At 45.2% G+C, this 18,387-nt stretch overlaps 1 protein-coding gene across 8 annotated transcripts in view; it reads right to left on the reverse strand.

The window, feature by feature from the left end:
• Positions 1 to 18,387, reverse strand: part of DENND1A (DENN domain containing 1A) — a 146,068-nt gene that overhangs the window by 52,332 nt on the left and 75,349 nt on the right. For all 8 annotated transcript variants that reach the window (XM_063409884.1, XM_063409887.1, XM_063409888.1 and 5 more), the window contains 3 exons: positions 16,683 to 16,728; positions 8,497 to 8,598; positions 1,513 to 1,638 (listed from right to left, as the gene is read on the reverse strand). In XM_063409884.1, the coding sequence (XP_063265954.1) occupies positions 1,513 to 1,638; positions 8,497 to 8,598; positions 16,683 to 16,728 (274 nt within the window). The remainder of the gene's footprint in view (positions 1 to 1,512; positions 1,639 to 8,496; positions 8,599 to 16,682; positions 16,729 to 18,387) is intronic.

Genomic DNA, 18,387 nt, shown 5'->3' on the forward strand with positions numbered 1-18,387 from the left:
TTGAATTTATTTTCTAATTATCCATGATTTTAAATGAACAGTCAGGTTTCTGGAGTTACAGGACAGGAAATGCAAAGAACCATCTCATGTTTGGTATTGCTTATGCCCTGTACTTACTCCATGTGAAGGTGATACATGAACATGAAACATCTACAAATTTGCTTTGTCTAAATCTTAATATTGAAAGGTATAATCCCAAATCAAATGAATGATTTATAAAAAGCCTTAGGAAAGAAAGTCCTGAAATTTTCCACTTCCTGATTATTAAAGTGAGTTTTATGACATATTTGTGCAGCTATATTTACAAGTTTTCTTTGATGGAATGATAAGCAAACCAAACCACTTCTGTTACTTCTTCAGGTTAGCTGTCCCTCAAAGTTGCACTTTCTAGGGGCGTGCCACTGTCAACTCCTTTCAAATGTTCATCTTTAACATTCAGCCTTCAAAATACCAGATGGTATTTCCAGAACAGCAATTTAAATTTTTATTTTCCTCCATAAACCCCTTAACTAGTTAATCTCACACACACATCCAGGCAAAGCATACACCAATATTCCCAGAGTTGCCTGGCAACTACAGGGAGGAGCGCTGAGAAGAAGGAAGGCTGCGGGGATGGAGGGGAGTCGGTGTCTCCCCAGCAGGGATAAAGGAGGCTCACAGCCAGAGCGCCTCGCTGCCTCCATCTCTGCCATTCCTACAGCCCCATTTTAAACACCTCCAGCATTTCACCTGAGATGCTCTGAGAGCCCCGGTCTTACACCCAGACACACACACGAGTCAATACCATTTATTTTTTCCACACAGACAGATTCCCCCAGTAAGATGTGGAAGGACTTGTGCTGACTTGAAAAGAAATTTTTGAAACCTGAATACAAACTGCTGAAATGATACTTATTTGATGGTGATAACTGGGCTGTTTAAAGTCAGGCTGAGCTATGTCTTCCTCCTGGCCTTAAAAATAACAAGACAAACTAGAGTACTGGAGAGACTTTAACTACTGAAATCCTCAAGAAACACTATACCCATAGTCCAAGTTTTGGTCATGTAACCATTTAACATCATGGTTAAAATTAAAATTATCACATGTCTGCAGGCCAGATCTTTTCATTAATCTTCAAAGAGCAAGAAAATATCAAATACAGCACCTTTTAACACAAAAACACAATGAAGAGATGGCTTTTGCAGAGGAGGGAATGGTCAGCTCTGCACTAGCCTCTTACGATCATTAATTTATTCTTTTTTATCATCTCTCCTCTAATTTGGCTGCCTTCAAAACCAAGCCACACCCATACCCTTCCATGGGAAGGAACCCATACCCTTCCCTGTGTGATGGATCATGCTTGTTGCACCTGCTTTGTTTTGGAGACTTGAACCCTGTTTTCAGTACTAGGCAGCCAAAGAGCCACCACGCTGACGTTAGGAGAAGTGGGTTATGCTACACTTTGAATTGTTAGGTTTTTTCTCCACCACAGCTGCAGATTTACGTCTTATGCCAATTAATTGCCTACTTACAGGTTCAATTTTCAGGGCGTTTCTGTAGCTCCCAAAGAAAGCCGCTTGTGCTTTTAGAAACGCTCTTGCAACACCATCTCCAGTGGTTGTAGAGACTTTCTTCAATCTGTTCTTCAGTGCAGAAACCTGAAATCACACAGCAGGTCTAGATCACTCTCATATCACAAACAAAGCGCAACACATTGGGGCACAGCTAAATGAAAAATGTGCTAACCACAGCAGCAGTTATGACAAAAGGTGACACTGGGAATTCAGAGACGAATTTTTCAGTTCTAAAAGCATTACTTTTCAAGCTGTTTTGCTTCTCTAAGATATGACTGGATTCTATTCAGAAACCAATAGGATACTAAAAGCTTCATTGAACATTTCCTCCTACTTAAAATCCACAGTTACCATGCTGTTGAGTACTCTTCTAAAGGTAGTCCATGAAACTGTGTCACTCTTGATTAGAATCCATGAAAGAATTGCAGCTAAATTAATTCAAACATCAGATTAGTAAGAGAAACTGCTCTGCACAACCAGGCCATCCATCACCACCAAGGCTAGGAACAAATCCTGAAGGTCTGAAAAAATCTATTTGCCACAAATACAAGGGGGTTTTAAGGCTCTATTGCCTGGCACTTCAAAGCCTGAAGGGGCGATGTCCGCGCGTTTCTGGCCGTGCCGGTACCGCCGGGGCCCGGCCCCGCCGCCCTCCCGCTGCCCCTCAGCAGCACCCGGGGAAACACGCACACCAGGCTCGGGGGTCAAGGAGATGTGTACCCATGAGCCACAGGCTCGAATGTGGAAAATTATTTTAATGTATTAGCAATTAAAATACAGCGGATAGTGAGAAACAAAGAAAGTTAAACACCTTTGCCTGCCGCCGCCTTTTACCGGCCCAACGCTCCGCCCCAACACCGCCTCCCCTCCCTGATGTCAGTCCCGACAGCCCCTCCCGCCGTTCTTTACTCCTCACACTTCTCGCTGGCATCTGCGGCTTTTTACCTGTTCTCGCACGTTTTTGGAGTTTGCCGAGGGCTCGGTCATGCCCAGGTTCCGCTATGTCCTCCCCCGGCCACCCCTCACGGCCCCTCACGGTTCCCTCACGGCTCCCTCACCTCACGGCCCCTCATGGCTCCCTCACGGCCCCTCACGGCTCCTCACGGCTCCCTCACCTCACGGCCCCTCATGGCTCCCTCACGGCCCCTCATGGCTCCCTCACGGCTCCCTCAAGGCCCCCTCACCTCATGGATCCCTCACGGCTCCTCACGGTTCCCTCACAGCTCCCTCCCGGCTCCCTCACAGCCCCTCATGGCTCCTCACGGCTCCCTCACGGCTCCCTCACAGCCCCTCATGGCTCCTCACGGCCCCTCACAGTTCCCTCACGGCTCCCTCACCTCATGGCTCCCTCACGGCTCCCTCACCTCACAGCCCCTCATGGCTCCCTCATGGCTCCTCACGGCTCCCTCACAGCCCTCAGCACCGCAGACAGAACCAGGACAAGCCGAGGTTCTGCCACAGATCTCACACAACACAGAGCAAGACAACCCCAAATACCTGGGGCACTGGTTCTTTACAGGAGTTAGGTGGTGCTTTAGAGGCTGCGGCCATGCCGCGCACAAAAGCCCGAGTTTAGTGAGATACCGGACACAAAACCAGGCAGGAGCCCCGATTTCAGGGGAAAGCAGAATGGCATGAAATCCCAGTTATCCCGATTTTCAGGAGAACATGACTGACTCCATAAATATCCATATGATGAATTTAACAGAAAGAGCCAATAACTAGCAAATCTTCCAAATGCCATACTGAAAATCTCCATGGGGTAGCTCTGTGTACTTCACACCACGCAAGAAACGCTGCAGCAGGAATATTATTGACAGAGTGAGCAGATCCTCTGGTAGTGACCATAACTAACTGTTTTCAGAGAATATAAATTACACCTCATAAAACATAAGCTGATGGTTCAAATGTTCAAATTAACTTTCAAGCCCTTCTTTCCACCCTCCGGCTCCCAATGAAAGCTTGCTGTGGCTTCATCCGTATCTCTGAAATCCCACCCGACGGGTCGGGTTTTCTCAGCCTTGGGCGGTGCCACCAGCCTGCCTCGGTTGCGCAGGGCAGCCGGATTTTCCTGAACTGTGTGAGTGCCTCGGGTCCATCCTCCCGTAGCACATCCCTAACTTAACCTCCTCCTGCAGCGTTTGGGGAGGGCACAGTGACCCCTTGTCGTGCTCCACAGGTGTTAAATATAGACTCCACGCTGGGCACTACTCGCTTTTCTTCTACGTTATCTTTGCACTTGTGTTTACTAGAACAGTTGCAAAGACATTTCCTTTTAAATCTTCTGCGGATTCTGCTGTAAAAGGCGCTTCATTATTTAGTATAACAGAAATAACCAAGAGTGTGTCCAGCACTGTTTATAAATCTGAATGCTTATGCCAGTGATCCACGCATTAATGAGCCCACAAACCCATATTAACATAACACGATACCAGATTTAGTCTGAAGCCAGTAAAATAAGCTCACTCCTATTCACTGAGATAACGTTCCTCAAGGAGATCTGTAATCCTCTAAATATAAAAGCTTCACCAGATTGTCAAACCCAAACAGCATACTTCATGTTCGAAGGGGTCTAGACTTGTAAGGTTGAAATATGCTTTTATTTTCTATATTAACTTATATAAATCATTTAAAGGTAGTTTTTAAAAGTGTAATAAAATATCCAGAACTCTGAAACTTTCAAATCCATCTCCAACATTATTATAAGGGGTTTTCTTTAAACATTCATGTGAAGATACAGAACCTTCCATCTATATAGAAGGAAAAGGGTCTACACTTCATTTTAGGCTTTTTAGAATTAGGGTTGTTTCCTGACTGAAGAGACAGTGATACTTTAAAAAAACCTCAAATTGTGACCAGTGAAAATGAGGATTATTTCTAGCCAAACAGACACATATACATGCAGTCTACCCTGAGTGTTTTTAAAGAAGATTTTTATACTTCTGGCAGTTGAGGTTTAAAGGTCCGATTTCAACTCTCACCATGTTTCAGAATGCAATCTGTGCAATGCAGCAGAATGAAATGGTTCAGTAAAGGTGCTAGTGGAAATTCTTTTAATTAGGTCCAAGGCTTTTCAGTTGTCAACATGAATAAAGCAAGAAACGCTCTACTGCAAACACAGCGTAAGAAATAAAAATGGATCCACCTTTAGGAAAATGGTTTGGCTGCAGAGCTGCAGTTTGGCACTGCTGGCTGCCCTGGCAGCAGCTCGTTCCCTGTGTGCACACCCGGCTCCCTCCCCGTGGTGGCTCTGTGGAGAGTGGCAGCAGGAGCCCACAGCGGGGCTGGGACACGCAGAGCCCACGGCAGAGCAGGGACATGCAGAGCCCACAGCAGAGAGGGGACACGCAGAGCCCACAGCGGGGCTGGGACACGCAGAGCCCACGGGGAAGCGGGGACATGCAGAGCCCATGGCAGAGAGGGGACACGCAGAGCCCACGGCAGAGAGGGGACACGCAGAGCCCACGGCAGAGGGGGGACACGCAGAGCCCACGGCAGAGTGGGGACACGCAGAGCCCACAGCAGGGCTGGGACACGCAGAGCCCACAGCAGAGGGGACACGCAGAGTCCGCAGCAGAGGGGGGACACGCAGAGCCCACGGCAGAGGGGGGACACGCAGAGCCCACAGAGAAGCAGGGACACGCAGAGCCCACAGCAGGGAGGGGACACGCAGAGCCCACGGCAGAGGGGACACGCAGAGCCCACAGCAGAGAGGGGACACGCAGAGCCCACAGCGGGGCTGGGACACGCAGAGCCCGCGGCAGAGCGGGGACACGCAGAGCCCACAGCAGGGCTGGGACACGCAGAGCCCGCGGCAGAGCGGGGACACGCAGAGCCCACAGCAGGGCTGGGACACGCAGAGCCCGCGGCAGAGCGGGGACACGCAGAGCCCACAGAGAAGCAGGGACACGCAGAGCCCACAGCAGGGAGGGGACACGCAGAGCCCACGGCAGAGCGGGGACACGCAGAGCTCACAGCGGGGCTGGGACACGCAGAGCCCACGGCAGAGAGGGGACACGCAGAGCCCACGGCAGAGAGGGGACACGCAGAGCCCACGGCTGCCCTGCTCTGCGCCGCCCCAGCACACGCCCAGGCCCTCATTCAGCAACAACCACAGCTGACACAGCAAGCTCAGACTCCATTCCTTGTAGCGTGGGGCTCTGAATACAACCATGACTGGAAGATGACACTTATTTGGAAATACATGAAAAATCCATACGGGCTGCATTAAAAAAAAATGACTACCCCCACTTTGCTATTCGCTGCAACACAGACGGTGGTGTAGGAGACTTGTCAGCAGCAGATGCACTTATTGTAATCACAGTCCTTAATAAATCTCTTTTTTAATATTGATTATTTTAAAAGGAAAGTTACTTCCCAGGGTGCTCTCATGCTGCCAGATTTCCAGCTATACATCAGAAGCAGAAGGTGGAGAAGGGCAGGTTTTCACATTTCAAATAGTTAATCAGTAACACAGTAGTACAAACCTTGATTTTCAGGGACATGACCTGCCCACTTCAGAAGCCTGACAGCCAGCAGGCACTGCTGAGGTAAACTGGGGCAAGGGAACAACTTGAGCTGACTCTGCTGGAACTGCCTCAATTCTGCCCAGCTCCCCTGACACAAATTCTAACTGGAAAAGACCTTTCACTGGGCCCTATGTTTGTTTGGACCCTAAGAATTAAAGAATAAAGAATAAAGAAAAAAGAATAGTTCATTCTTGATTTTCAAAAACCAGTTTATGTAGCAACATCACTATCATGAAACTCAAGAACAACTCACTACCTGAAGCTCTGAAAGAATCATAAGACTTCATTCACTTGATTTAAAAAGTGGTTCAAGGAGAGGGGGAAAACAGCTTTCAGAAATTTTCCACTGATTAATTACCTGATGGTGGATACACCACAGAGAAGATGCTTTTGCTCACTGATGAATATAGATAGATTTAATTTAGTAGAGTAAATTTTGTCTATTCAGCAGTGCATGAATTGCTCACTGCTCACATTAAGTAGCAAAACTGGCAGAGTAGTTTGACATAACAGGCATTTATAATCAGGAAACTCTTGAAGACATTTTTAGTTCCTCAGATCATAAATGCATCTACTTAGACTAAGACCAGTGGGGGGACACACTCCCAAAATCTTCCCGGGAAGCAAAAAGGAAAAAAAAAAGAGAAAAGAAAAAAAAGTATAATGGATTGGCTTTAGTATCTCCCTGCTGAGACGAACAACTTGATCCACTTACAGTTCCAAACACATGATGCATGAAAGAACTGACAGAAATTCAATTCTTGCACAGCAGAGCAGCTGCTCTCTAGTGGTCAAAGCCAACTCTGGAACCGTGTGAAGGGACAGACCTGGAGGAGGAGCTGCACCATCCAGGTAACTGCAACTATGTGCCAGAGCTAAAGCCCACATAAACCTCCAGCCCAAACATTAATTACACAACGCAACACGACTCAACCTAAAGCTTTGTTGTGAAAAATATTAATCCCAGCTGTATTTATATAGCAGTTGTGAAAAAAAAATACCCCATATATGCTACTGGTGAGCCCTGCCAGTTAATTGAATTTGCTGGCAGCACTTCCTCTGCTCTGCTCTCGACATCCTCTGAGATAAAATGGAGCTTTTAAATAGACCTGTGGAAAACTGAATCAAGAAATTTGAACTAATAAAACACAACTCTCTACTGTTATAAAAGTGAAGTAAAAGTAAATAATGAAAGGAAGGAAGTCTCTTAAAATTTATTACATTCCAAAGCTTGAAGTTCTGTGTTTATTGGAGAAGTCTCTTCTGATGTTCTACAGTGTGCCCACAACAGCTCCTTTAATGAAGTCTCATAAAATCTAATATAATACTTGATTGTTGACAAATCATATACATGTTTGAGGCCCCGTGCCCACTGTATGCAGACATTTCTTACATAATTCCATGGAATTTACAAGTCTGTCATTCCCGGGTTGTGGATAATGGCAGGAGCAGTGACCAGCTGGCAGATCTGGATGCTGGGAGTGAAATCAAAATGAAAAACTATATACAGCCAGAAAAAATCACGGAATCAACTTTTACAGACTAAATGCTTGACTAAAGCCAAAACGTTCCCAATCAAGACGGCCTTTCCTTTCCTCCTGAGCTCCTGTGGAATGGATCCCGCCGGAATGCCGGGGTGCCACAGGAGGCACTGGGCACTCGCCCTCACTGCAGCTTCTCCTCACACACCAGCCCACACTGAGCTCCCTGCACATCAGTTCTGTTCCTCAACTGCACATAAAAGTGTTCAGATCTGACTGTCAGCACGGTATTTCCAACTAGCAAAGGAAATGCAGATTTTCCCCTGCCACGTTCTCCTAAAGATTCACTCTCTGCCTTGAAAACAGCTCCTGACACTCTCACTCCTCTGCTCTCCCCTCTCAGCTCCTCCAGTGGAGATGATTGCAGCAGCAAGTGGGATGTCTTTATGTAGCATTAAATGTCAAGTATTTATACACCATTACTATCAAGTTATTAAAAACATGAAATAATTTACCAATAAAAAAGGTGAATGAGAAAGAAAATGAGTTCTGAATTCTGAATTCAATAGCAGTGACTGAAGTAGCTGTGAAGACATCATTTTCATATCTCAGGATATAAAATGCACAAAATTCCTTAAAGCTCACCTGGAAGCAGTCACAGGAAAAAAAACCCCACCCAATTTCCTTTGGAAAGAACAGTTAACTAAAGATGCAGGATTGCCAGCTCAGTTGAGCATTAGCTGATTTGCACTGGGAGGCTTCAATGCACATCTGCAGAGGTTGCAACAACCATTCCCAGACACTGTGGGACAGCGAGAACGGAGGGAGGGCAGCTCAGGGCTCCCAGAGAGCTCCCAGTGAGAGCCCTCGGTGCCAGCGAGCAGGAGCTGCTGCCAGGAGCAGAACCCTTGTGGAAGTCACTGCATACATACCACGTCATTGGGGAGGCTCTGAAGGTCATCAAAAGGGGTTTCCAGTGTGTTGGTGTCTACGTTAAGGATCACCACATCTTCCAGGGCCATGCTTCTTACTTTCTATACGTGAGCAAATTCAGGAAAAAGGAAAGGAAAATGTAAGTATGGGGAATTAAATTTTATGGTGATGGCAGAACAACATGGCACTACAAAACCTCAACCATTTTAAGAACAATCCTGATTCCTGACTTCCTGTCATCATTTGTTTTATTTATTCATTTTACAGTGCTAAAAAGTAACCTTCAGTTGGCAGAGAGAAGTTCTTAACATCATGCACACTGAAATTTAATAAACCAGAGAGTCTGTGATTATTCAAGTAAAGTTTTATTTCAAGCACCTCTACTAATGTTTGTCTTGGTGTCCTATTTGCCCATTTAACAGTTTCTAGTAGTCAGGATTTCAAGCAAATCTTTTTATATTTGGAAATTCATTTAAATAACAACAAAGAGTGGATTATCCAAGAGTTGAGAGTCACATTAAATCAGGATTGAACCGGTTTCCAAATTCCAGGTAGAATTTTGGGAGTCTAATAAACGCAAGTTTACAACTGCATCTAAGTAAAATGGATGCTATGAGAGCCTAATCAGTAAACAATTAAAATGAGGGGGAAAAAAACAAAGCTAAGAGAAATTTAATTCCACCATATCCTGGTCAGCAAGTCTGAACTTTCTCTCGAGTTCCAACGAATTGAGGGCAAGTTTCTAATCAGGTCTGAAGCTCACATCTTCTGTAACAGTCCTGACACACAGAAAAGAATAACCCATTTCTCAAAAGAATGATCATCAGTACCTGTGACTCTGAGTATCTAAAGGTATCTGTGATCTAAGCACATTTAAACACTGCCAGACTTGGTTTCCCCGCTTAATCATCAGTAAATGAGTCACTGATACCAAACAGAGCAGCATTTAAACACTTAACACTTCTCCCACTAACAGCAGACTTGAATTTTTTCTTTCTTTCTGTCTGACTAATCACACAGGTTTACTCTCTTCAAATAAAGCTTTGAAAATTCAAAATCAGAAAAACTGGAACTACAGAATATGGTAATTGAGGAAATTTCCCAGCGACACTGTAAAAAATATTTAAGTAGCTACCTACCTACACACAGGACCAAATGAAAGTTACTGAGCAGGAAGGTGAACAAAAATGTACTCAATTTTTAATTAAGGTTTTGTGGGGTGGAGGGAATTGTTTCCTTTAAAAGAAAGGAACTAAAGTCCTAAAACAATGGCGAAGTTGAGCCTTAGGCAGTTAAATAATTACCCTCGGTTTTCAAGGCTCAGTCCTCTGTCTATAAAGCAAACTGCTGTGTACTTAGGGCTGAAAAAAACCCCAACAACCATAAAACCCACTTTGTAGACATTTAAGTTTAGGTCTTCATGAGACATTTCTTTAACTTAAATAGAAGAATATTACATTTAATGCTTTCCATATAAAGAGCAGCAGCACTGCCTGACAAACCAGGTACTTTGCAGGAACCAAAGGTCAGCCCGTTGGCTGCATCTGATAAACTCTAAAGCAATCCAGGAGCCTCGCTCCTTCTAGGAGTCCGGAAGCACCAGACAAACTGATTTGCTCCTTCCTGCTTCACAAAATTAAAAATCTCACTTATACTCAAAGGAGTCTCAAAAGCTCCAACAAAAAGGTCTTGCAAAGTACTTAACCAAAGCCAGAAGCTTGTCAGCCTCAGCGCCGGCAGGACAAGACAGAGGGAAGGAAACCTCTCCTGCGTGCTGCCGAACGTGCCAGGGGCGTTTCTGAGCCCCTGGTGGTGAATCTGCAGCTCCCCTCAGTGAAATGTGGGCTTTTGTGGGCACAGAGCAGGCCTGAGGCAGCAGGGACAGCCCAGAAGGATGGAACAGGACTGCAAATGCTGCTCGGTGATCACCCACGCCTGGCCCAGGAATTGTCACATCCCAAAGGGAGCTGGTGTTAAACTCGGCTGGGCTGCGCCTTTACACCACCAAGAGCTCAAGCCCACTGTAAAGATTTGCAATATTCGTACAAAGGCAGTGGCTTTCCCTTGAGACCAACCCTCAGATTTAATAAAACACTGGAGACTGACTTGATTAATAGCATCTGTCTTGCAATGCATTCAAAAACATATAATTTTTTGATGGTCCAATTGTGGCTCATTCTACAGAAATGCAGACTGACCAGTTCATATTAATCTTTAGTTGGTTTTACCATCTCTCCTGTCACTGTCACCTTTGATAAAGCTAGTATCAGGCAGCTATAGGGGCTGTTGTTAAATAATCACACACTTCTTTCACTAAACCTGGCACCTAATCAGCCCAACCAACATGAAAATCACAGTATTTGCTCTCTTGTTGGAATTTGAGTAAAAATTCCCATCATTCAGCTGCAATTCTCACATTAAACCCCACTGGATTCTGTGAATCACGAAAACATGTAGATCATTTTTCACAAGTACAGTTTGTGTGTTGTCATAATTTTCTGGCACTGGGAAGGGACAGCCACAAGCCACACACAGCCCCAGTCCGTATTTCACAACTTCCTGAAGAGCTAAACAGAATTTTACAAGTGATACCCGTGCACCAGACTGGACTGTATTCAGTAGGTTCATATTTTGCTGGAAAGAAATGTGGCTAAGCAAGGACCAAGAGGAAACGTGAACATTACAGATTCCTTATCTCATTTTCCCACAGGTCAGGGATGTACTGAGTCAAAAGGAGAGGTTCAGTGAAAATGTGCATCACATCTCACTCCTGCAAAGCTTTCTAAACCATCCTGGCCCAATTACTTGTAGCCATAATTAATCGCCTAAAATCCATCTAAATCAAACTAACATCTACACCTGCCTTTTATTTTAAATGTCTCTTTTTAAAAGAGTGGAGAGGTATGGAAAGCTGGTTTAACAAGCACACTGAACCCATTGTTTATGGCCTCTATAAACATGGCTTAGTAAGAATTACTGACTTAATCAGAGAGAACTTATCTCCTGGTGAAAAGAGCACTTTAAATTTCAGAAATGGCACCTTTACTGTGAAAATCTCTTAACTTTTCAAACAAACTCCGGGGGGCCTTAAACACCAGGTCCGTAAATAAGCACAGTCCGGGTGCCTGCCCCGCTCACAGGCAGCCAAACGCTTGAGTCATTTAAATGTTTTATGTGGAAGTTCACAAAAACATAGAAACCATATTCTAATAGAAGAATTAAGGGGTGCTCCTCCATCCCACTCTAGAAGCAATATTCATCCATAACAATAACACCAGTTTACACTAAATGCTATTTTATCAGCACTGGCTACACTTGGCAGGCTCTGCATTTTCTGCCGTAAAGGAATCCCAAGTTAAACTTCTTTCAGGTGAACAATTTTATTGAATAGTTTAATTTAAAACAAAACAAAAAACCTCCACAACCATCAAACACCAGCAGCCCCTGTCTTTCCTCCCACAAACCAGGTTTGCGTAACTTCACGGCTAAATTGCTGCCAAAACATAAACCAAGTCGATCATGAGGTTTTATAACCAGATACAAACGTGATCAGCATCTTAAAAAATGTTGTAACAGTAAAAGGGGAACGTACCTTCTACTGATTGCTTTGGAAAGGCAGAACTCCTAACAAAAACTAACATTCTAGCTAGCCTGTGCACTAGGTTTGAAATTGTTAAGCAAGTATGATTCACAACAAATCTAAAACCCATTTTCTTAATGACTTGTCTCTACCGAATTAATAGTTTCCATTTATTTTCTTAAGGAAAACACCCCAACGCTGCAGACAACAATGTGTCAATCTGGCTGCCAGAAGCAGGAAAGGCAGCGGATATAAAATTTTATTATTTCATGCCCCAAGAGCAGCCAGAAGGACTTAATGAAATCACGGCCAGATTTACAATCTGAAATGGCTATTCAGCAGACAGCTCTGCCCAGGCGGGATGTGCCCCCTGACCCCGGGGCCCTTTGATCCGGGCACAGCAGGTGGGCTGGCCCCCGGCCCATCTCCCACCCTTCCGCCCGGGCACCCCCAGCCTCTACAGGTGATTCCCCAGCTCTTATCACAAGCAGCTGTTGCCAACTGAGTGACAAACAGCACCCGAGAAAAACCTCTCTGCTCCTGGGGAAGCCTGCTTGGTTCCGCAGGGCTCGGCCTCTGAGAGCTCACCCTCGAACATCCCCCCAGAATCCCTGATTAAAACGTGGCTCTTATTTTCATTTTCCCAATAACTGGATGAAAGACAAGTCTATAAGTAATCTGCCATAGTTTAAAATGCCTTTTTATCAATACTCCTGAAACCACGTACAGCCATATTGGGAATATTTGTGAGTGGCTAAACTGCATTTAGGGCTTTAAGACCCAGATTTGAGTCAATCTATAACCCTTCAATAAAATCCAATGGAAAAGCTGCACTTCCTCGGTTACAGGTAGAAAAAGCATTGATTTACCAAGTATAAATGGCTGGGAAAAGCTAATTACTGCTTCTCACCCCACTCAAAGATATAATTAACAATTAACAGTAGCAATGGCAGATGCCAGCGGTCAATGAATTCTCAGGGTGTGTTCTGGGAAGGGGACCCACGGCAGGGTGGGGCTGAGCCCAGGCCCACAGACCCCGGCTCAGGCTCGTTAGCTCTGACTCAGTGCACGCTAATTGGGCTGTGGTCACACTGGATCCCCAGCAGGGCACCCTCACCCCGGACAGCAGCAGGGGAAGGAGCCAAAAATGTTCCCCAAAGGGGTGGGGGGTTCTGAGGGCCCCAGCTCTGCACAGGAGACAGTATTGACCCCAGGTGAGATCAGCCACCACGTCCCACCACGTGTCACACAACAGGAATTTCACTCAGCATTCCTTTCCTCACATGAACATTTTTACCGATACCTGGTTGAGGTAAAACAAAAATCTCTCATACAGCTTTTATGATATACACCAGTGTCATCTTCCTTAGGAAAAAGGTTAGGAGAGCTTTCTGAAATGCAATGTGCAGTTTCACACACAAATTCTTCCTGGATAATCTTGCAAGAATTACGGTTCTGAAGTCCCAGAAAAAGTCCTTGAATAACTGGAATATTAATAAAAAATATAAGAAATGCTTTTCCAATCACTAACTGTACCCCTAAATGCTGGGTCTGTGCCCCAAACAGAGCAGGCAAGGGTGGATGTTCTCCTGAGTGGATCCTGGCAGGCTGCAGTGGGCTGCCAGGGCTCAGAGCCCAGCACAAGCATCCCCAGCAGCCAATCTAAACCACATGTGCCCAAATTCCAGCAGGGAGCTCCCAGCTCAAGGGCATTCCCCCTCCATCAGCACCCTCACACTGATAACCTTCCCACACAAACAGTTGCAGGAACAATCGTTTTCTCTGACAAATCGTAAAAGGCAGTGCCTAAATTTGACACAGCTTCCAACACAAAGGGTAATTTTATTTAATCTGAAGACTAAAACAGCCTACAGTGCACAGGCAGAAAATAAGATAGTGAAAGGGGTGTGTTCTTTTGATAGGGTTTCATTTTCCTATCTCATTATTTATCACTACTAAGTACTTATCTTCATCTAATATGAATTCAATTAGTTCCATAAGCATGTTCCATTATTCATGTGATAGCTCCAGCCTTGCTTATCCAACAGCTTATAAACTTTTAGCCTTCTTTGAAGTCACTTTATGGATTGCTAAATGGAAATCTTATAAAGGATGACTAACTAGGTGATGATAGAAAAGCTGAAAAATAAGAGCACAAAACACAGCTCTGTATTTTCCACCAAGGTTTTCCCCCATAAATCAGTTGGAGCCCTCTGACCTATAACAGGAGATTATCTTATCTCACTGGAGAACATTTCAGTCACAGCAAATTAGATTTAACAGTCAATGGATAGGCTTGATATTTTAATCGTAAGAAAAATTTGTCATCTTCCATTAAAATAACTGTTCCTTCTACAGAGCCCCTGTGGAACACGGGAAACTGCAAACTAACTTTAAGGTACAAACAGTTCAGGAAAGATCTGTGGAGCTGGGAGAGGCTGGATTTTGTTTAAAATCACCAACACTTCTGCTTCTTCCAGAGGCCCCATTCCAACAGTGGGACAGCAAAACCCACAGAAACAAGAGTAGAGATAGAAAATAATTGTTTCCTATATCCCAAATCCCATCCTGCCTTCCTGCCACAGCTTTCCCTGGGCAAGGTGAGGCTGCCACTGATGCTGGCAGCACAAGGAGGACAAATGCCAGCCTGGGAGCTGCTGGGGCAGAGCCTGAGCCCAGGCCCACCTGCAGCACTGCGGGCTCCACACCAGGGCAAGGCTCCACTGCCTCAGCTGCACTGCAGCTCTGGAGTGAGCCCCTTGCCCGGTGGAATTTGATGTTATTTTTCAGTGGAAAAAGCAGCGGTAGCTGCAAGATGCAGTTCTGTCTGTATTCAATTTATCCATAAGACAGAGCAAACAGTTTGGTTTATTTATTTCATTTATTTGATAAGGCACTTTGAATACTGTACTTTGCCAAAGCGTGTCTGTGTTCCAGAATCTCTGGCTATTCAAAAGCCAGACTGGATTTAGTACTAAACAGATTTTTTCACAAGTTACTAAAATGGATGAAAATTGGCTTCTCCAAGAACAACTCCTTTTTTTGAGTTTTTACAGATGGAGTTTGGAAGGCCCACAGAGCCCTGCAGTCTGAAACACGGAGACAAAGGAAGAGGCAATGGATTTATGGAGCAAGGCACGAGTGAGACATCACACAAAGCAACTCCAAGGTGTAATTATTAATTTTTTTCTATATCCATTCCCAGGCCAACCACAGAGCTCGCTGTGAGCACAAATATCTGTGAAAGCTGCCAAGTGTGTGTATGGAGATATTTTCCCATCCTCTACCAGCTCCCTTCCATCTTTAACAGATTCACAATAATCATACCAATGGTTGCCTGAGATGGATATGGGGCAGAAAGTTTCTTGATTGACATGAAAAATACATTTCTGCCTAGGTATTCCCTCGCTCCTGCCTGTGCAGGAATCCAGGGGTGATTATGAGCAGCCCCCTGAACAGAAGCATATGATGTGCAAACAAATGTCCGTGTTGACTTTTAAACTAATTGATTATTCACAAACCCATTGTACTGCAATTCTTTACTTTAGCAGTATAAAGGGCATAAAAAATCATCTCTACCCAGAATGGTAAGGAGAAGAAAAAAGACATTGTGTACAATTAATCTATCTTTTCATGAAAAAACTGACTTCTAAAATTACCTCCCCTGCTGGAAAAGGGGGGATGTTACACAGCACATACAAACACACAGGGCATCATTATCACACACATTTGCCCTGGTGAAACAGTATTGATCAGTATTTCCAGAAATTACACATTTTTATGGGCAATGCAGGAACGATTCCCTTATGTGGTGTAAGCCCAGCTCTCTGAACTGCTCTGTACCCTGAACACAAAGGCTCCACTTCCAAACACAGGGTCTGACCAGGGACAGAGGCCCACTGATGCCCAAGGGGGGCACAGGCAGGGCCAGCCCTCCAAGCTGCCCCAAGGAGGGGAACGGCTCCTCCTGCCCCGAGCACTCCTTGGGAAGGGGCACAGGCAGGAAGGAAGGACGAGGATTTCACAGGCACCTGAAGTCAGTGTCTTTTGTTGTCCCCCAGATACTTTTGAGGAAAGTCATCCACTGTTTCACCAGTACTGGCAGCAAAAGCAAATGTGCTATTTCCACTTTTAGAGTTTTTCAAAAAAAGTCACATGAATTACTGGGAATTGTTTATAGGAGAAGCTTTCTGTGAGGGCTGGTGCTCTGCCAGCTTTGTGTTAACATTAACTGCAAGTTCCTTCTTTTCAGATCTTTTGAACATTAAAAAAATTACAATCTGTCTGCAAAAGCCTAAAAGAGAACTGTAACTGTCAACATTGTGGTTTAATACCGACTTTGCCTTTGTGCCTGAGCCCAAGCAAGGCACTGAAGTGATGGAATGAGGGGTGGGAGGGGAGCACGACGTGGGCTGTGGACGGGAGGTGTGCCCCAGGAGCTCCTGAAGATCCAACGCTGTCATGTGTGCTCACTCAATCCCCCAGCACGCCCAAATTAACAGGATTATTGCGTTTTTAAGCATATGAATGAATGTGTGATTGCTTGCGGGATCTGGCTCTAAATCATAACGCTATATATAGTTTCAGAAATGATGAGAGACTTACCTCCATCAAACTTAAGTGTATTCCAATGAGGTAGGGCATGGGGGCACTGTGGAGAGGAAAAGAAACACGGCTTTACACCCTCGTAGCACTGAATAACACACAATTTACAAAATCAGCCACAGGAAAACACTGGGACACTGCATTAGATTTTGCTAAAAAATGATACATACATACAAACAAATCACATGTGAACAAAGTGTTTGAAACCATATTTGAAAGACATTTTTTAGTATGCCATAGCCCCCCTCTCCTGTAAGGCTTCTCTTTTTCTTGACATCAGAATTTCTAAGTTTAGGCAGGTACCTAAGGACAGCCATTTAAACATATCCGGATCTAAGACTGGGGTCTTTTGTTAGAAAACCAAACAAAATGTGTTGTTGCATTTTTAAAAAGATACCCAGACTTTGCCAAGAGTATTCTTTCAAATACTGGACCCTCTTGTAGTGTCAAGTGGTTAAGTTAATGTATACACACCACCCAGTACTACAAGTTTTGAATTATTTGAATGAGTCCAAACACATTTTTAAGCAATTTACATCTACTTATAAACCTTGACATCTTTTCATTTGTAAAAGAAAACACAAAAACCACTTTTGAAGATCCTGATAAACTCCAGAGCTCCTGGGACATTGGTTGATATCAATATTCCCCTCAGGACACAAAACTGAGACAGCCCAGAGGCTCTTAGGCCGGGTTTAAGGGGAGACTGATCTGCGTGTCCCCTCCCTGGTGTGAGCAGAGCCCGGGGGGAGCTGCTGCCTCTCCCTGTCCAGGATTTCCACTGCTGAGTGCTCGCAGCCTCCCCCTCGAGCAGAGCCATCAGCGAGGCTGCCAGAGCTGCTAATTGCAAATATGGCACATCCTGCCTGCGAAACGCAGCGCACACAGACAGACACAACTTCTAAAATAGAGCCTCAGCTCGCTTTGGATGCAGAAGCTCAAAGAGCTCATTTTCAATTTCAGATGAAAAAATGAGAGAAATGTCACTGTGCTGCCTTGGATTAAAATATCTCCCATATTGCTGCTCTAAGCTGGTGCCTACTGCTCAGTAAGAGCAGTACAGTGCTGAAAAAGCTCCTGAGACACCAGGCCAGCAAAAATCCCTGCTTCTCCTTCTCCTAAGAAATACCTTAGAAAATATATTTACTGATAAGCATATTAATATTTATGTTGTTTATTAATACACCCCCTCAAACTGCCACTCTGTGGGATGCTCTACCGAGGTGGAAAGAGCCCCTGCAGTAAACATTCCATGTGAAACCATTTCTTTTCATTTCTGAGACATTAAACACATACAGCTTGCAGAACCCCTTTCCAGTTCCCTGGCAGAACACTGCAGCACCTTGTCCTGCATCGCTGCAACGATGCACCCCCAGAGCCCCTGGGGAGGGAGCCCAGGGGGCTGCTGCAGCACAGGATTCTCCAGAATGTTCTGCTTGCTGGGAATCCCACAGGAACACCCGGCCAAGGCCTGGGACAAGCTCTGAGCGCTCCCAGGACGCTCACCCACACTCAGCTTTGTCACCCACACGTCTGGTTTGTGACAAATGCCACCTCTTCAGCCCAGGAGCACGAGATCGGGCAGGGATTCTGTACTGAGGGTGAAGCTCGGCTGCGGCTCCACCGCCACCAATGTGGTTCCAATTAAGCCCCTCCAGCTCCAGCCCCAGCGGCCAGGGCCGGACCTGGGCAGGAAGTGTCAGCC

The sequence above is a fragment of the Prinia subflava genome, chromosome 12 (assembly GCF_021018805.1).
Source record: "Prinia subflava isolate CZ2003 ecotype Zambia chromosome 12, Cam_Psub_1.2, whole genome shotgun sequence".
In the NCBI taxonomy this organism is placed as follows: domain Eukaryota; kingdom Metazoa; phylum Chordata; class Aves; order Passeriformes; family Cisticolidae; genus Prinia; species Prinia subflava.